We start from the raw sequence: 20432 nt of genomic DNA, 5'->3' as shown, positions 1-20432 counted from the left end.
AGGGCTCTATCCCAGGACCCTGGGTCATGACCTGAGCCAAAGGCAGATGCTTAATGGTTGAGCCACCCAGGCGCCCCGCAACTCTGTTCTTCCTGCAATGTTCTGCATTTTAGTAATTCTCTGTCTACTTGGGAATTGTGCTTGACTCCTTTTTCTCTCAAACCTCATGTCCTATATATTAGCAGATTCTATCAATATCTACTTTCAAATTACCCTGCATCTGGCCCCTTCTCAGCAGCTATACCACTGCTACCGCCTCACCCAGGCCACCTTCCTCTCTCACTTGGATTATTGCCAGACTTCTAGTTGGAATCCATATTTGTCTTTTTCTCCACTACAGTTTATTTGCCAAACAGGAGCCATAGTGATCCTTTTGAATGGAGAACAGGTCATGTTGCTCCAGTGCCTTCGCATCTAAGTCAGAGAGGAAGCCAGGGCACGCAAGCCTTGAAGCCCAACAAGATCAAGGCCCTTACAACTTGCTGGCTACATTTCCTCTCCTTACTCTGCTCCTCGTATTTTGGCCACTTTACTTTTCATTGAACAGACATCCCCAAATATGTTTCTATATCCAGGCTTTGAAAATTATTCTCCCATCTACCCGGAATGCTCTTTATCCAGATAACCCTGTGGCTTATTTTCCCGTCTCCTTCCAGTGTTCTTAAATGGCAGATTATGACAGGACTTCCCTGACAAACCCATGTGAAATAGAAATTACTTTTAACCCGCACCCCACTTTTTGATCCTGTACTCTCTCCTCCTATAGAACTACATTAAAAAAAAAATTTGAGATAAACCTTACATTATGTAAAATTCACCATTTTAACCATTTTAAAGTATACAATTGAATGAGTTTTAGTGTATTCACAACATTGTGCAATCACCACCATTATCTAATTCCAAAACATTTTCATCGCTTCAAAGAGAAATACTGTATGCATTACACAGTGATTACCCATTCTTGCCTGCTACCTCTCCCGGGCAACCACTGATCTGCTTTCTATCTCTAAGGATTTGTCTATTCTGGACATTGCATATAAATGAAATCATACAATATGTGGCCTTTTGTGTTTGGCTTCTTTGACTCAGCATAGTATTTTTAAGATTCACCATGTTATAGCATGTAGTAGTACTTCAGTCATTTTTTATGGGTGAATAATATTCCATTCTATGGATATATGACATTTTGTTTGTCCATTCATTGGTTGACGAACATTTAGATTGTTTCTACTTTTTCTTTATTTTGATATACCATTACATATCTTCTTAGTGCCATTATGAGCATTCATGTACATGTTTTTATGTGGACATGTTTTCAGTTCTCTTAGGACTAAACCTAGGAGTGCAATTGGTAGGTCATATGGGAACTCTTTTTAACTTTTGAGAAACTACCGAACTTTTCCAAAGTGGTTGCACCATTTTACATTCTCAACCAGCAATGTATGAGTATTTCAATTTTTTCACATTTGCCATCACTTGCTATTGCTTTAAAAAAAAAGAGTCTTTTTATTTTGTTTTATGGTCATCCTTGTCGGTGTGGAGTGGTATCTCATTGTGGTTTTATTTGTGTTTTCCCTGATGACTAACGATGTGGAGCATCTTTTGAGTTGCATATCTTCTTTTGAGAAATGTCTCTTCAAATCCTCTGCCCGTTTTTGTTTGTTTGTTTAAATTTTATTTATTTATTTTAGACAGAGAGCAGGGGGGAGGAGCAGAGGGAGAGGGAAAAGGAGGGGGAAAGAATTCCAAGCCCTCTCCACTGAGCATGGAGCCCAACACAGGGTTTGATGCCGTGACCCCAAGATCATGACCTGAGCTGAAACCAAGAGTCAGTTACTCAACCAACTGAGCCACCCAGGCTCTCCATTTTGCCCATTTTTAAATTCGGTTGTTTGCCTTTGTTGTTAAGTCGTAAAGAGTTCTTTATATATTCTGGATACTTCCCTTTTCAGAGCTATTATTGCACATATTTTCTCTCATTCTGTAAGTTGTCTTTTCACTTTCTTGATAATATCTCTTTGATGCAAAAAGTTTTCAAATTTGAAGAAGTTCAGATTTGTCAAGTCTCTTTTCTTCTTTTGTTGCTTCTACTTTTGCTGTCACAGTTAAGAAACCATTGCCTAACCTGAGATCCTGAAAATTTACACCTAAGGTTTTTAGTTTTCTAAATTGTATACTTTTGACTCTTACATTGATCTATACATGTATCTTTATGCCAGTACCAAATTGTTTTGATTATTATAGCTCTGCAGTAAATTTTGAAATTGGGAAGTGTAAGTCCTCCAACATTTTCTTCCTTTTCAGGATTGTTTTAGCTATTTGGGGTTCTTTGCAATTCTGTCTGAATTTTAGGATCAGCTTGATCATTTTTACAGAAAAGGTAGTTGAAATTTTGGTAGCAGTTTTATTGGATCTGTAACAATTTAGGAATGTTGTCATCTTAATAATTTTAAGTCTTTCAGTTCTTGAACATGAGATATCTTTCCATTTATTTAGGTCTTCTTTCATTTCTTTCAAAAATATTTTGTACTTGTAAGTGTATGCAAGTCTTACACTTTCTTGGTTAAATTACTTCTATGTATTTCAGTCTTTTGGGATGCTCTTTGAAATAGAATTGTTTACTTAATTTCATCTTCAGAATTTTCATTACTGTTATATAGAAATACAAGTTATTTATATATCATCAATCTTGTGTTCTGTGTCTTTTCTGTACTTGTTTATTAGTTCCAGTAGTTTTATTGTGGATTCTTTACTGTTTTTTGTATGTAGGATCCTGTCATCTGTGAATAGAGATAGCTTTACTTCTTCTTTTCCAATTTGGGTACCTTTTATTTAGTTTTTTTTCTTGCTTAATTGTACTGGTAGGGCCTTCTGAACAATTTGAATAAAAGTGTCACGAGTGGGCACTGTTGTCTTGTTTCTGATCTTAGGAGGAAAGTATTTGTTCCTTCACCATTAAGTATGATATTAGTTACCGGCTGTCACAGATGCCCTTCCTCAGGTCAAGGAAATTTGGTTATTCCTCATCGTCAACTGGAAGTACCACTTACTAGATAGCATTGTTGTGACTATGCATGTGACAGGTCTAATGCAGTTTGACCAGAACATTACGAGGAGGTCATTATTTCCTATCTTTGACTGCCTGCCTTCCATTTACTGATAAAAACAGTGAATGTAGCAAAGACCATCAGCATGCCACTTGATTTTTACAGATCTGACATGGAGTAGCTGTTTAAGATTGATTCTGTTTCTTTTTCTTTTCTGTAGGCATATTATGATCTGATTTTTATGTCCTACCATAATCATCATGCTCTGGGTTTACCTAAAGAATATTAACTTCTAGAAAAATGTTGACTTCTAGAATCCTAGAATATTCTAGAAGAATTGATTTCTGGCCATAAAAATGTATCTTTTAATATTTAGATCTTATCCTTATATAACAAATCACATTAAAACCAACCCCTTTATGCAACTAATGAATCATTGAACACTACATCAAAAACTAATGATGTACTATATGTTGGCTAACTGAACATAATAAAAAAAAAAAAGAAAGAAAACCAAACCTTTATTTTTATTTATTTATTTTTTTAAGTAGGCTCCATGCCCAGTATGGAGCCCAATACAGGGATTGTCCTCACAACCCTGAGATCAAGACCTGAGCTGAGATTGAGTCCAGTGCCTAACCAAGTAATCCACTCAGGCGCCCCAAAACCAACCCCTTTTAACAAAAAGCATTCATAGACTCCACTATTAGCCTATCATTTTAAACATTATTCTTATAAGGGCAAAAGAGTCTGGATCATCTCTTTAGCTTTCACATAAAACAGCTAAAATGTCTACTTTTCATATGTTGAAGAGATGATAGAAAGACCTTTTCTTATAAGTAAAGAATTTGTTTTCCAGGGTTGTGGAATTGCTGAGTGCTTGAAGATTGTCTGCCAAGTTGGACGACTAGANNNAGGAAAGAGTGCCATCCTGTATGTAAAGTCCCTGTTGTGGACTGAGACCTTTATGAATGTAAGTAGACCGATAACAGTATTTGCCAGTCTATCCATTTTCTCCAAGACATGAAAAAGGCCTCACATCTAGGAGATCATTTCGCTGTTATTTCCATACAGAAAGAAAACCAGAATCATTCGTACTCTCTGAAGTCATCTGCTTCTTTTAATGTCATTGAATTTCCTTATAAGAATCTTCCAATTGAGGATATCTTCAACTCCACATTAGTAAGTCATTGATTTGGGGAAATGGAATAAATCCATTCAGTTCAATGCCATAGATATTTTTTTATTTTATTTTAAATAATGACACCTTAACTATTTTGATAATTTAAAAGTTATTTGATAGGCCTATATCCTAGTTTAATATTATTTTACTCCCTCATCCCAGAATTATTAAAGGTGGGCGTTTTACTTTAGCATCCCTATGTAAGAGATTTCATGGGAGGGAATTTGGGGAGTTTTTCCCCACAAAGTTAGAAAGTTGGAAATTAACTATAATAGATGAAGGCTAAAGATTTTAAAGATCTATAATTTGAGGATTAAAAATGGGACTAATACATCAAAGCTGGATTTGATTATTTAAAAATCACTTCAGAGGTACCTTGAAGTTAACGTGCTGTTGGGAATTTTATGTGCATACATGCACGCGATCAATACCAAATATATAGTCACAGATTATCATATACAAGAAAGGAAAATGTGAATACCATTAAAACAAAATGTATAGGCATTCAGACATTTGTTGAGTGATTCAGTGAACTATTTTTAAAACTCAAAACCTTTTTCCCCCCAACAGGTCACCACTAATGTCACCTGGGGCATTCAGCCCGCTCCCATGCCTGTGCCCGTGTGGGTGATCATTTTGGCAGTGCTAGCAGGATTGCTGTTACTGGCCGTTTTGGTATTTGTAATGTACAGGGTAAGTAATGGATTTAGGAAGAGCAGGAGGGAGGAGAAGCCGAAGGAAAGGGTAAGGGAGGAAGGGAAAGAAGGAAGAATAGAAAAGAAGGGGAGGAAGAAAGGGAACTTTATGATGCATGACGAGCACCGTATATTTGAAGGGAGAAAAGTTGTATGAAGTGCCCCTCACATTTTCTCGGTGATAATGCATCACTTAGTACTTTTAATTTTCTTCCCTGATGTGGCGGTAATGTTAGTTTGTCTTCAACTAACAGATGGGCTTTTTTAAACGTGTCCGGCCACCTCAAGAAGAACAAGAAAGGGAACAGCTTCAACCTCATGAAAATGGTGAAGGAAACTCAGAAACTTAACTGTGATTTTTAAGTTATGCTACGTCCTAACCCATTAGAATTACCAACTTCCTTATAGGTTTCAGTTTCTTTCTCGAGGAATAAAATTCCAAGACTGTACTGCTGATGGTGCCCGTTGGTATTAACCACAAAACGAGAGCAATATTTGTCAGCCTTTTTGTAATAATTAAGTTTGGACGTACGTGTGATACACACCCACTGACTTGTGTTTTTATTATTTAAATAACAAAATTTCAAGTGATAGTTCTCCAATGTACATAAGACAGGTAGTGCCTGAGTTACCACTTTATATAAAATAGTACCTCCTACAATTACTGTTTCTGATTTTGTATGTTGATTTTGTTTGTTGTTGCTTTTGTTGTTTTAAAGCAATCCGTATTTGGACCTTAAGATCCACCTCTTTTGTACAGGAACTTATTGTTAGTATACATTACACTACAGTTGAGTTTTTAAGCTACTAACTTTATAACTGCATGAACTTGGATTTTAATATTACCTGTGTGGTAGAACTTTAAAAAAAAAAAAAAGCATGATCCATCCAAATTCTTTCCTGTAAGAGCAAAGATACAGTATTTTTAATATGAAAATTGGGTTCATGCTATTACATTTTTATTTCTGTTTAATCCAGTCTTTCCTTACATTTCAATTTGTATGTTTAGGTTCTATTTCAAATCCTTTAAGCCAACCTATACTAAAAACTCTATGATCAAAAATGCCTCTTTTGTGTAATAGTTTAATTTCCACTAATCATCATCATGCTTAAAGCCATAAGCAGCTGGAAATCATTTCCAAAGTACTTGTATTCCGTTGTGTTAGTCTGGCTATTTACAATATACACACAAAAAAAGCATTTAAATTAAAAGACTGTAGTTCTTTGATAGAGTTGCTTATTAGTGGTATGCTCTTAGAGCAAGAATTTTTAGTTGGGATTAATTTATTTTTTTTCCTATATATGTATTCTTTATATTTCCAAAACTTTACTGAGAATGGGCTAAGATCAATGAGGAGTCTTTACAAATTACAGGAACCTGCATCCAAACTTCCAACCCCATGAAAAATGCTTGGAATTGAAATTCTTAAAGTAGCTTGCTGGTTTCCTTCTAGCAATAGCATGATGCTACTCAGGTGGGTATTACCTTAGTTTAAGCAAGGTATCATGTGTAAAACCAGTCTCAGCTATCAAAATAACATATAAAAGTTACTTTTATAAACAATTCAGGTTATTGGGAGCCTTTTAAAACTTTTGTAGTTTTATTAAAATAAATTACTTTTTTAGGATTTTTATATAAAAATTGCGCAGGTGGCACGTTGTAGTTTTATATGCCTGTCGAGTGATGATTCTTCTAGAGGAATATGTGATTTATTCACAGTTCCTCGAGGTCTGGGAATGACTTAATTATACCTATTTTTGTGCAATTACATCATGGTATGCTTTAGAAATTGAGAGTTTAATAGGTTTTTAACAGCTGTCCTCATTAGGCAATGATAAATATTTCCCTTAAATAATTGAATATTTTTCTATGTTTTAAAAAGAATTGAAATTTATCTTGGCGTATCTTGTGTTCTAATTCCTTACACAAGTGGCCAAGCTAGAGTGTGTTCATAAAACGGAGGGATGTGAGTTATATATGTTAGAACATGACAAGACCCTGTATTTAGCTTTAATGAATCTCAAAATTCATAGGTTTGTAGTATAGATTTTATTAATAGCTTAAAAGATCTTAGTCATATGCAATAAAAGTATTTTTATTACCAGTTAAGTCTAAAGTTTTTTTAAGAAAAAATATTTTTATCCTAGGGTCTGCCACCAAACAGTCACTAAGTTGACAACTTTCACTACCTGTTTTCCCACCTAATAGTAGTCATCCCTGAAAGTATATGTTGGATAGAAATTCACTCTTTAAAAAAAAAATATTACTGTTTGCTTTTGCACGGTCTGTTCCTTTTATGGCCTCAATCTCAAGGTATAATCTTGTAAGGGAGACTGAAGGATGTTGTTGTTGGAAGCATGATCTTTTAAGTTCCCTTTTATGAAATGTAGTTTTAAGCAATAGTATTTTCTTTTAAAAAATGAATATGTGTATCTCTACAAAAATACAGTAGAAGAATGATTTGGAAGCTTACGCTTTGAGAAAATGTTTGGGAAAATGTTGAGATTCTTTTTACCCTAAAGCAGCATGTGAATGTATTTGGTTAAAATGTCAAATAATAGTTCAATGAAAACTGTTTTAATTTCCAAGCATTTTAAATACTAGTGTGTCTATGATTTATTGAGAATTAAAATCCATTTTGAGTGTAAAATTTTAATAATCTGATCAGTTTGAAAAAACATGAGTGAGATAGAGAGTATTTAAAGCATTTAATATTTGTAAGAAGTATTGATACTGTTGTCGATTTCTTATGTAGGCTTTTATTTCAGAATTGATATTTTGAGAAACATTTGTGTGAGGGATATTCTTTCTTTTTTTCTCCTTTACCTTTCTCTTGTGATGAATTATTATTATAATTGTGATATAGGTCTTCATAATTCTGAAGTGTAGAACAATTAAAACTTTAATGCCACAATTTTACCTGTGTTATGAAACTACTACTTCATAATAAATTCTCATCAATACTTCATATAATGAGAAAATTAAAGTATTAATAAAAGAGACTGTACTTACACTGACTTCCTTAAGAGGGCTGTGGAAGACTTTAGATAGCTAATGATGACCCCAAGAGATATTTAAGTGGCAAAAGTACATTATATAATAGGTCAGCTGCTTCTTATAAGGCAAACAGTCTGTAAGTTGATAGACACTTCTTTGTTGCAGAGCATAGTGCCAGGCTTGGAGAAGAATAAGTCATTTTTGAAATACATGTGTATGACCATTGCCTATCTCAGTGTCACTTTGTATGTACTCTTGGGTAGTTTGTGTATGTGGTAGTTTGGTAAATAAAAAAAAAATGTAAAATTCAGAAATTGAATATAGGATCAAAAATGGCAAAATAACTTAATACTCTGTGTTTTGGAGACTAGCCCTTTTAACTTGTTGGTAGGCTAGTTTGAACAATGAACCCCATACACAAATGCTTGTATTTCATTGTAATTTCTGATATATAATGAACTTCTTGGGAGAGGTACCAAATCCTTGATTTTTGTTGTCATTGTTCTCAAGTGCAATATAACAATGTAACCAAACCTAGGTAATTTTCAGAGTCATTGTTAATTTAGTAAACCTAATCTAAACAGAGATTTAAATTTATTAGAATTTTGGTTAGTAAGAAGGAGGGATTCTTCTATGGATATACAAATGAAGTTATTTACCCCTAAAAGGTACATTCTACATTTTATTTTAGGCTGGACATGACTTATTCCCTTCTAGTTTTGAAACACTTCGAAATATCTTAAACTAACTTGGAAGCTATATATATCAAATTAATTTGCTACCTAATAACATTGTAATTTTCTTTGTTTGCTTCTCTTATGATCACCCACATTGGGTGAGACATAAAACGTGTGTTTTCTAAAATTTGTCATTTGCTGACTTGAGTTAGTGAAAACTGGTACAGTGTTCTGCTTGGTTTCCAATGTGTAACTTGTGTCTGTTCAATAAACTTGAGCGTATGGTGCCACTTTTGTGTATGGACTTTATATTTTTCTCTGTGACATTTTGTTTTTTAATCACATGAGCCAGCAATAATGTACTAAAAGGTTGACCTCAAAGAGGTGCCTCTCTGAAAATCTGAATTCCTCAAGAGTGTTAGTTATTTGAAAAAAAGTAACACAAAAAGAGCCAAAGGAACCTAATGTTAAAATACACCAATTACAAATCACAGAATCATAGACATTTTAAAGTTTAAAAAGGGTTTCCAGTTCCAATAATGGCAGGGCAGCTTTTATCAGATGACAATGGTAAGTGATGAACAAAATAAGAAGGGGAAAAAAAAACTTTTTTGAAAACACTGAAGTTAGCAAAAGCAGGCAGAAACTGGAGGGGATTTGACTCTTATTAAAGAGGGGAACCACCTTTTTCCTGAAAGTTACTTCCTTTTGCCTAGAATGCAAGCAGAAAAGGGCCCTCATTTCCTGGAATGATGGGACTGTCATCATGACTAAAAATTGAGGAAAGAAAGGAGCCACATTGTGGAAGGAAGGAATGTTTTCCCCTCAAATCCTTTTCTGACCCTGACCATGACTCTAGTCTGGTGAGACTCCAAGGGGCTGAAAAGGAAAACAGCAGATGGACGGTTGGAAGAGATGAACAGATATTTCAGCCACTACCTACTGTAGGAGAAATGAGATTGGAGTTTGAGTGTTACCCAGTGACAGGTGCTCGGAAACACCCAGTCTTTCCATCGAAACCTTGGAGGATCTATGCCTCAGAAATAAATACTATATACCAAGATTGATTGCTTAGCCCTCGGATGAAGAGCAAAGTATTGGCCCACCCTAACAAAGCATAAAACCAAGCGTCCACAAATCAAAGGTGATCCATTTGTAATTCATTTTCTCCTTTAGGCAGTTACTTTGAGAGGAAGACGACACCACCTATAAAGACTGCAATGTTCCATCCACAGTGTCATGCATGTGTGTCTGTGTGTGTGAATGGGAAGAAAAGAAAATGTTACCCATAGTTTGAAGGGGGAAAAAAGAGTCAATCGAAAGAGACCCACAAAAAATTTAGCAGGTGTGACTTTAAGTAACAATGATAAATATGTTAAAAACTCTAGAAAAACATGAAAATTACGGGCATTTCAGAAGAGATTGGAAATTAATAAAGGACTCGAATGGAAATTCTGGAACTAAAAAATGATGTATCTGAAATCAGAAACTCATTGGAGGGGGATTAAAAGTAGACAGAAGGAAGAATCCGTGAATTTAGAGAGCAACAATTCATCTAAACTGAAGCACCACACGGGAGCGGGGCAGGGAGCGGGGCAGGGTGGCGGTGGTGGTGTGGATTACAGAACAAAACAGCCTCAGGGACTGGCTCTATCTAGGTGTAAAAGAAAAGGAGTCAGAGAGGAGAGTGAAAATGGGAGAGACAAACTAACTTAAAAACAAAAAGTTGCCAAATTTGGTAAAATGTAACAACTGTACAGTTGTGGAAGTTCAGTGAATCCTAAACAGGACAGTCACAGAAGAACATCTACGTGCATCATGGTCCAACAGCTAAAAACCACAAGTTAGAGTTTACCTCACCCCTACATACTGGTAATGATGCCCAGAGTTCATTCCTTGTCCAAATTCATACCGGCAGGATTAGAACTAAAGCTTATAATTCAAATTCCTAGTCCTGGGTGCTTTCTGCTGTGCAAGACTGCCTGGATTACTAGTGACCCTTTATCAAATAGACTTGTTACTATCTAGTGGGTAGGCTGGGATGCTGGAATATTAGTTGATGCAACACCAATACGTTTCTAAGTAATATTTTTATTCACTTTCTGAACTGTTCTGAATTGCCTATATTTACATGGTTTGATTTCCTTTTGCACCCTGGTTCACTCCCCTTGTCAGCCCTATTTCCTGAAAAATAACAACTATATAAATTGGTGTTGTTTTAATAAAAGGAGCATTTAGATTTTGAACTTGAACTTTACACAGTAATTTACCTTCATGTTATTAAAAAAACTAATTTGTTTCAAAGTAATTAATCTCAAAGATCTTCTATACCATTTCTCAGATGTTGGAGTATCAAAATGGAATCTTTAGGGATTACTTTTTAGCCAATTTTGTATTCAGAATATTAATTAATGACTACAAGGTTATTCACAAAAAGTACTAAATGATCTATATTAGTAGTACTTAATTTGGAGAATTATGTTCTCCACCCGAGTAATAGAAATTATTCTTGATCTTGTGTAAGATTCAAGGTAAGTTTCCCACTGGAGACAAGAAGGTTGGTGTCTTATAAATTTTCTTAAATTTTTTAACTTTTTAAAATATTTAATGAATTTATATAATTAAGGACAAGAAACACAAGAGTGGGGTTGGAGCTTGCACATCGATGGTTACCTGAAATGCCACGGAGGAAATTGCCCACTCTGACATACGGCCGGTAAGCCAGGTATTCTGACTGTACTGTTACTGACTTACCTGCCTGTCACCTGAGAAGGCCTCTACACCTGAGCTTTAGTAACTGTTGAATCATATGATCCACTTTGGTTAATAATCCTAAACTGTCTTTATCCCCAGGAGTGTGGGTAGCCCTACCTGAGTAAATGATTCTTGTTCCAAGAAATACAAATGTCAGCCTTGTTCAACCCTCTTCAATAGTTGGTCCCTTGGTTTTCAAACTCAAATGAAATGGTTCATTATTAAATGAAGACAGCAGTATTGCAAGAATAGTCATAATTTAAGGAACAGTTGATTACTGATACCTTAAAAATTTTATTTCCAAAAAGGTAAAAGTTCTTGCAATAATTTGTTTAAAAAGGATTCTGTCTTCTCCCTCACATCGTTCATTCTGGGTAGTCCTTTGTCCTGGCGATGTCATGGTGGGGTCTCTAAAGACACAATGTACAGGGACTACCAGTGACAGTCTCTGGGTGCATCGTACAGCTCCTTACTCTGCTCCGTCAACTCCTCGGTGGCCTCAGCCACACCCGGCTATGGCCTGGGGTCATTAGGTGCATTGTCTCCAACTTCTTCAGGTGTCTGTGTGGTGCTCCGCGGAGAGCCATTTTGGGGGTAACTACAGCTGTTGTTGCCTGTGTTCTAGTCCTACCTCCACCAGACACGGTAGTTCTGGTGCTGCTGCTAACACTAGTTATAGCTATCAATGCACATCTGATTGTATTCCACCAGCTTCATATGGCTCACCTTAGTGATTGCCATGCTCAGAAGTGCTGGTGTGGCCCCCAGTCCTGCTGTGCCCTGGCATTCTGTCAGACTTTGCTTCTGTTGCAGTTCGTCCATGAATTCCATAAAACCAAAACCCTTAGACATACTGTCTGATCCCAGACCACCTTGTCTCCCCAACAGCAGAGGTGGACGCGGACAATCAACCATACAACACACCACCATCCACATCTGGAGTCAGCTGCTCCCCCCCCCAAAAAAGAAAGGGAGTACACAGGGCTATTATCTGGTTATTTCCCATAAGTGGCATAGTTTAGTTTAAAATGTTTTGCAGGTGTGGCTCCTGAAAGATGTTTCCCATTAATTTTATGGAAACTCTTTTCAGCTGTGGCCAAATCTGTGCCTTCCCACAGAGCAGTAGTCAGCTGGGATGCCGGCGAGGCTAGCTCCGTACTTTAGTCTTGGTTTTCAGGACTGTTTTGGCTCTCTGGGGGTCCCATGCAACTCCATGTGAATTTTAGAATCAGTTTGTCAACTTCTGCAGTTTGTCATCTTAGATTCTGATGAGGATTGTGTTGATTTTATAGAGCAATGTGGAGAGTTCTGTGGTTTTCTTTCTTCTTTTTTTTTCTTTTTCGCTTTTTTTTAAAAATTGAGGTATAATTGACATTTAACATTATATTAGTTCCAGGTGTACAACATAATGACTGGATATTTGTATGTATTGCAAAATGACCATCACACTAAGTCTAGTTGGCATCTGCCAGCATGCATAGTTACTATATATTTTATAATATATATTTTTATAAATTTTTATAAATATATATTTTTAATGACTTTTAAGATTATTCTCTTAGCAACTTTTAATCATGCAATACAGTATTTCACTATAGTCACCATGCTATACATTATACCCCCATAACTTATTTATTTTATAACTGGAATATGTAACTTTTGACCCTCTTCACCCATTTCTCCCACCCTCCACCCCATATCTCTGGCAACCACCAATCCATTCTCTGTATCTATAAGCTTGGTTTGTTTTTATTTAATTCCACATATAAGTGAGATCATAAGGTATTTCTTTCTCTGTCTGACTTATTTCATTTAGCATAACACCCTCAAGATCCACCCATGTTGTCACTAATGGCAAGATTTCATTCTTTCTTATGGCTAAATAGTATTATATTGTGCGTGTGTAACACATTTTCTTCGTCCATTCGTCCACTGAAGAACACTTACTTCCAGTACTGTGTTTATTAGACGTGGTAAGAGTGGGCATCTTTGTTTTGTTCCTAATCTTGGAGGAAAAGCTTTCAGCTTTCACTATTGAGTATGATGTTAGCTGTGGGCTTGTCATATATGCCTTTATCATATTGAGGTATATTTCTTCCATATCTGATTCATTGAGAGTTTTTGTTTTTTTCGTGAAAGGGTGTTAAATTTTGTCAAATGCTATTTCTGCATCTATTCAGAGGCTCATATGATTTTTATCCTTCGTTTTGTTAATGTGGTAGATCATGATGACTGATTTGTGGATGGTGATGGATTTGGTGGTAGGAAGCCTGGTGCATGAGTCCAAGGAGCCGGTCCTGGACCCTGGGTCCACTCGAGCCTGAGTGCATGGGTGCTGGCCTAGTGCTGTGGTGGCCCTAGAGACTGGGGTCGCAGGGACCAGTCTGGCACTGGAGCAGGCCTGGAGTTCTGGGGACATGGGGTCTAAACTGGAGGCTGCATCTGAAGGTGCTGGCCTGGTGCCCGGGGGGCTAGCCTTGCACTAGCACAAGCCTGGGTTCTGGGACTACACGGGTAGATTCTTTCCATTGATAGTATTCCCCTCCTCCCCCCCCCCCAGAATTATTTGGCTTTCTTATATTTTCTCTTATCCAATCTTTCTTACATCAAAAGCAATGTATTAGATACAGATTACACACACATATGCAGTAGCTCCTCATTATTCATGACTGCATCTTTCTGAATTAGCCTATTTGCTGAAATGTATTTGTAACCCCCACATCAGTACTTTCATGGTTATTCATGGAAACGTGCAGAGCAGTGAAAAATTTGAGTTATACAACATTCACATTCCCAGCTGAAGTCAAACAAGGTGATGCTCTTCCTTCTTTCAGTTCTCATAGTAAGTGTCCTTTTGGCCATCTACTTAGTGCCATTTTTTTTTCAGCTTTGTACTTTCCATTAGTTATTTTGTTGTTTCAAATGGCCCCTGGTTACCATGCTGAATGCTCTGTCGTGTTCCTACGCCCAAGAAGGCTGTGATGTTCCTTACAGAGAAAGTATATGTGTGACATAGTTTCTTTCAGGCATGAGGTATAGTGCTATTTGCTGTGAGCTCAATGTTAATAAACTAACAATACACAATAAATAAGGTGTCTTTAAACAGAAACACACATAAAACAAGTTATGCATTGATTAGTTGATGAAAATGTTGTGACCAGAGACTCACAGGAACCTAACTCTGAATTCCTCTTAGGAGCTATGGTTCAGCAGTTGTTAATTTAGTATTTGCAGTCACTTTATAAAACATATAACATGAAATTTTATATGCATTATAAAATACATATAAATAAAACAGACCATACTTAATATTAACAAAAGAAGTGTCTGACATTTACTAAACAGTTTCTATAGCAAGAAATTAAGTATTTTTATATATGATTTCATTTTGTTGTCTCCTTGAGGCTCTATTATTTCTCCCATTATACAGCTGAGAAATTGAGGCCTAGAATATTGGTAAATCCCATACCTGTGTGGGGGACACCAGAGAAGTCTGATTCCAGGGCCTTCCTCCATTAACCAACAGTTCTGCTTCTTAACATTGATGTATTGATTTGATTAAGAAAGCAAACAACAACCAGTGTTATGCATTGGGGAGGAGCTGGAGATGGAGTGAACATGATGGCCCTGGTCCTGTGGCCTGTCCTAGCCTCACATACACTAGAGAGGATATAGGCAAGTTACTATCCATTTTAAGTAATAGAGTTCTATTGTTTAGAAAAGGGGAAATACGAGGTGATGTGAAAGCTCATGGAAGGGGCACTTAATCAAAGCTAAGGGTGTCAGGAAGTGTATTCTGGAGGAAGTAATGTCTAAACTAACTCTTCATGCTCTATGGAAGCTTACCAGTTCAAGAGGTGAGGGAATAGAGCTCCAGGTAGAGGAAATCAATATGTGAAGGTCTAGGGGCAACCCAAATAAGTCTAGTTCAATGTAATACAAGAAATCCCTTTTCTCTCTCTCTGGTTCTCTCCCTCTCTGCAGTGCTGTGTGTGTGTGTGTGTGTGTGTGTGTATGTGTGTGTTTACGTAGCAAATATTAAAAGATGAGCCTGGGTCATTGGAGGATAGGTTGTAAATTGCTTTTTAATTCTGTTAGGGATTGTGGACCTCATGTTAAGAGCAATTGGGAGGTACCAGCAGATCTTAGGCAGATCTCTAATATGTATATGGTAGTATACTTTGCTTTCTGATGGCACTGGCATCTTCCATTCCTTTGTAAAACACACTGACAGGTAACACACACGCAGTTAGCAGGATACACGTTCCTGAATGTTTGCTTGGCTCGGCTCCCCCAGTTGGTTTGTGTGTGTGCCAAATGTCAGTCATGTTTGTTCCTAAACTTGTTTTTGCCAGTTCTATGTATTTTAAAGAATACATGAATGAAATATAAATCTAAACAAAGTGTATTTTTCTATGAAAACAAAGTTTAATACTAAATGGGTGAAAAAATTGTAAAATTTGGGAAAAAAATTTAAATAGAAAGATTTGGCACTCAGATTGCTTGTCAAGAGTGTTTAAGAACTCCTTCCACTTAAACTGCAAATAATAGAGTTGTATTGTAATTGTGGTTTATGACTTCAAACCCTAGAATGTGGTTAGATACTTAAAAACAATCTTGGTCCTACATCAGAAAATGGGTAAATAAATATACATATACAATATATATTTTAAGATAAATAAAATCTTAAAATAAATTTTAAGATAAAATAAGCCGTTTAAAGCGTATTTAAGATATACTGATATTTTTTTGTCTCTTGACCAATGTTTTTTGATTCCCTACTAGCCTTGGTTGTGTCAGATAATATGGCTTCTGTATATTGCACAGAAATTAGGCATAAGCTATATGAGTATTAGAGCATTAAAAATCATCTAAAAGCCATCTTGATAGACAAAGCTTATTTCTTTAAACAGTCCATATTATTGAAGGATTTGATGTCCGCCCTCTACTGGGGCAATGAAATCAGTGGCTTTGCCCCTGGAAGGTCGGTTTCTAACATATTAAAGAAGACTTGGCCACCATAAGGCAGATGACAGAAATCCTGGCCATGTTCCTTTCCTTCTGATCTGCCAATCAGGTTTTTGGAGCTGTTTCCATTTTCTCCTTTCCTCTCTCCAGGAGCGGAGGTAACTTGGAAGAAAATGCAACAAAAACAGCTTGATAAGGCTACTAAAGGCTCTCTGCATTCAGCCTCCCACCCAGTAGCTCCTGCTCGTATAGGCGAGGCGAAGCCGTGATGGAACAATGGTGTTTAGTGTGAGGGGCCTCACGCTGGCATCTATTTTCCAAAACTTATGTAGCTCACATAGTTCTTTTTTGTCTAAAAATCACTAAAAAACAATGCAAACTCATGTAAAAGTTTCCAAAGGTGCAGAAAGATGAAGTCACACGTTACTAGGGCAGCCTTGGGCAAGACAGTAGCCTCTCTGGTCCTCAGTGTTTCCATTTGCTAAACAGGATAATGAAAGCTCTTTTGTAGGATTGCTCTGAGGATACAGTGAGATAATTTATATAAAATGCCTATTATTATTAATTATTATTTTCTTTGTGGTTATATAAATACTATTTTCATATCCTTGAGCAAAGAATAAATTTCCACTGCTGCGAAGTTCGTTTTTTTTCCAGGAAGTTGGAAACACCTGGAGGAACATGCAGAAAAATGGTGAGTGTGGGGGTGCCTGGGTGGCTTAGTCGGGTAAGCAGCTGCCTTCGGCTCAGGTCATGATCCTATGGTCCTAGGATCAAAGCCTTGCGAAAGGCTCCATGTTCAGTGGGGAGTCTGCTTCTCCCTCTCTCTCTGCTGTTCCCCCTGCTTGCGCTTGCTCTCTTTCTCTCTCTGTCAAATAAATAAATAAAATCTTAAAAAAAAAAAAAAGTAAAAAAAAAATGGTGAGTGTAGAAAGGGACGATACAATCAGCCAAATCAGCTAAATCAACTGTGATGATAAATGATGTGACGTCACAATCAGATCACATTTACAATATACTAGGAGATGTCCCGAGTGTCCACAGCCACTCCGAATGCAAAGAGTCCACAAGTGAACACGCAGGTCCTCTCATCTATTCTGCAATCCATATGACCAGTTAATCTTGATGATGCCATAAGTAGCTACCCAAGATCTCAGTCTGACAATGTGGGTGTCTTACTGGACCCACCCATCTTTCTCCTTATTCCTTCCCCACCCAATCAACCATCTCTGCTGATTCTAGCCCTAAATACTGAATCTCCCATGCCTTTCCTCTCCTTTCGAGTGTCACTTCAGCATATCCTCACCGCTTTTGGGAACACCTCTAAACTGGTCTCCTCTCCTCCAATTTCTCCTTCCGTAATCCATCTTCCATACTGAGAGCAAAGTGATCCTGCTAGGCTGACTGGTACCAAGTCCCTTCCCCTGATTGGTTTCTTCCACTTCATAATCACTTGCAGTGTAAATTTCAATTTCCTTATGTAGCCAGCGGAGTTAGTACAGGAGTTAACCTAAATGAAGTGCTTAAATAGTGCCTGGACACAGTAACTTCTATAGAAGTGTCTGCTATTAATTTTTTTTTAATGACCTCATTTTCATTCTCCTTTTCAATCTAAAACACTGTCACTCTGTCGTAATCATTGCTCACAATTTTCCAAGCACATGGTGCTATTACACACCTCTGGGCTTCACACACACACACGCGCGCGCACACACACACACATGCTGCTCCAGTTTTAGACCACCTGCTTGCACCCATGTATGTGTGGAACTCTCATTCTATATAACCCCACCTCCCCCGGTGTTTCATCGTGCGCTTCCATACACCATATAATTTCTTCCAAATTCAGTGCAATTCATAGTATGTTTCCAGTGGCAACCACCACACTGGATGGTAATTTGCTTATATATTTCTCTGCCCTAACAGGTAGGAGCTCCCAGAATGCAGGGATTTATCTTGCTTATTTGAAGCCCCTGAGTAAACGCCAGCACATAGTAAACAGCTGGTACTCATTTAGGAAATGTTTTTTGAACAAATGAAGAGTGTATGCTACAATCAGACAAATGTAATTAAGAATATTTGAGAACGCAGAAATTCCCATTTGAGCAGAAAGAGGAAGTTTAGTTCAAATCGGTACAACTGCAGTTTAATTGTTAACCAATCATGGCTGTGATGCAGCGAAGCCTGTGCGGCTAAAAGGTCCCGACTAATTGATCGGTGGGTGCGCGTTAAGTGTTTTAGGAGCGTGATCAACACACCACCTTCTCCTTTACTTGGGGGTCAGGTGGTGAGAATTTTATTCACATTTCTGCAAAACTTCCTGGTGTCTCCGTAGGCCTGGAGGATCTGAACGCCGACCAGCCCCCAGAAAGGTTCTTCTTTGTCATTTACCTTCGGATGCCGCCCCCCGGCATTGCCCCCCGGCACTGCGCGGAGCCGGCGCCCTCGGAGCAGCTCCGCCGGGGGTGACAGCTGAGCCGCGGCCCGAGGCTCGGTGCTCGCCCCGCCCCGCCCCGCGCATCACGTGCGTCAGGATGCTAACTTCCCCCTCCTCCCCCTCCCCCTTCCCCTCCGCCGCCTCGCCGGCCTCCCTCTCCTGGTGAGGGCGTGCGAAGCAGACCGCGCGAGCGGGGCGAGGGAGCGAGGAGCGAGCGGGCGCTGCCGGAGCCCGCAGCCCGGGCGTCCGCGGCCGCCGGGAGCCCCGCAATATGCCGCCGCGGCCCTCTGGCTCTCGGCCATGGCGAGGCTTAGCCGGCGCGTCCCTTGTACCCTGCTGCTCGGCCTGGCCGCGGTGCTGCTGAAGGCGCGGCTGGTCCCCGCGGCCGCTCGAGCCGAGCTCAGCCGCTCCGACCTCAGTCTCATCCAGCAACAACAGCAGCAGCAACAACGGCAGCGGGAGGAGGCGGAGGAGGAGAGGCCGGAGGTGCCGGCGGCATCCTCCACCGCTACTGTTCCAGGTAGGTCCCGGCAGCCCGGCCTGCCTTCCCATCACCGCGATGGATCTCAGCTGGCGTCGCTGGCCTTCTCGCCTCTTCCTTAGCCAGCTCGCTTCCCATCGCTTGTCCCGACCCATTCTCGTCTCCCCGATCTCCCCAGACTGTCTGCCCAGGACTCGGGCAATGCTCTGGTTTCGGGAAACTGCTCTTTGGGTGGTGAGCTTTCTGGGAAGCGCAGAGCTCTGCAGTAGGGTGGGGAGGGGTCGAGAGGAGTAGGGGTGAGTGACTGCCTCGATTGATCTTTTTCGTTTCCTTCTTCCTGAATTCATCCCTCTGACCTGGGAATGACTGCACACACACACACACACACACACGCGCGCGCGCGCGCGCGCGAGGGAGCGCGCGCGCACACACACACACACACTTCTCAAATCCCTTTAGCATTCTGTTCTTTATCCTTTTCTTTCCTAGAGACGGAAAAAATCTTGCAATAGACACCCACACGCCTTTTCATCATCTCGCCCCGCCTGCTATATTTAAATTTAGATCCGGAGAAAGAAATCTTGATTTATTTTATTTTTCATTTCTGGCTTCTCTTATCCCAGGAAGGGTTTAAGTCGGTTTGCAAGAATTCCTTCAATATGATAAGATGAAATAAACCAAAATGGAACAGGATTTGTAATTGAAGGAAAAGGGAAAAGGAGAGGTGGACAGATAAAGTCTGTAGTGATGTTAGTACAGCAAACCTGCCTCCAGAGAAGGAATCTCCTTACTTGTTAGTGGAACTTAATGAGGCAGATTCTTGACGCTATTCAGTGAGGATGAGGAAATACATATAGAATATGTGGCTGTAACGGTCCCTCAGTTCCTGCCTCCTCCTGCCCCCCCCCTTAAAGCTCGATGGGTAAACAGAAAGCTGGACTATCCATTTTAATAGCCTCTCCCCATCCCCAGCCCAGTTCCCTTCCCTGCTATAGAGGCTGCCTGCTATTTAGAAAGAAAAAAAAGCCATCAGTTTTTTTGGCAAGTGGGCTTAGTTTCCTACAAAACCAAAGTGAATTCTATTTTAACATTTGTTTTTGTTTTAAAATCCTTCCTGGTAACATACAAGATGTTGAAAATGAGATTTTAAAGAGTGGAATCAGCATCTTATTTTGTCCTGCTTGCTCGTCAT

The 20432-nt window shown here is 38.7% G+C and overlaps 2 protein-coding genes and 1 pseudogene across 5 annotated transcripts in view; 2 read left to right on the top strand and 1 right to left on the bottom strand.

Moving 5' to 3' along the window:
• Positions 1–8890, top strand: part of ITGAV (integrin subunit alpha V) — a 99822-nt gene extending 90932 nt beyond the window's left edge. For 2 of the 4 annotated variants that reach the window (XM_040643102.1, XM_040643096.1), the window contains exons 27-31: positions 3907–4020; positions 4122–4229; positions 4801–4923; positions 5180–5252; positions 6300–8890. In XM_040643102.1, the coding sequence (XP_040499036.1) occupies positions 3907–4020; positions 4122–4229; positions 4801–4923; positions 5180–5252; positions 6300–6346 (465 nt within the window). In that variant the 3' untranslated portion in view covers positions 6347–8890. Of the gene's footprint in view, positions 1–3906; positions 4021–4121; positions 4230–4800; positions 4924–5179 lie in introns of all 4 variants that reach the window. The other 2 variants (XM_040643110.1, XM_040643107.1) reach the window with 1 other exon arrangement.
• A 2318-nt stretch (positions 8891–11208) lies between these two features.
• On the bottom strand, positions 11209–19061 carry LOC103659926 (annotated as a pseudogene).
• Positions 18926–20432, top strand: part of FAM171B (family with sequence similarity 171 member B) — a 61662-nt gene continuing 60155 nt past the window's right edge. The window contains exon 1 of the mRNA XM_040643089.1: positions 18926–19279. Coding sequence (XP_040499023.1) covers positions 19060–19279 — 220 coding nt within the window. The 5' untranslated portion in view covers positions 18926–19059. The remainder of the gene's footprint in view (positions 19280–20432) is intronic.

The sequence above is a fragment of the Ursus maritimus genome, unplaced genomic scaffold (assembly GCF_017311325.1).
Source record: "Ursus maritimus isolate PB19 unplaced genomic scaffold, ASM1731132v1 scaffold_1, whole genome shotgun sequence".
Taxonomy (NCBI): Eukaryota; Metazoa; Chordata; class Mammalia; order Carnivora; family Ursidae; genus Ursus; species Ursus maritimus.
Note: the sequence above shows the minus strand (reverse complement) of the source record. Positions and strands in the feature narration are given on the sequence as shown.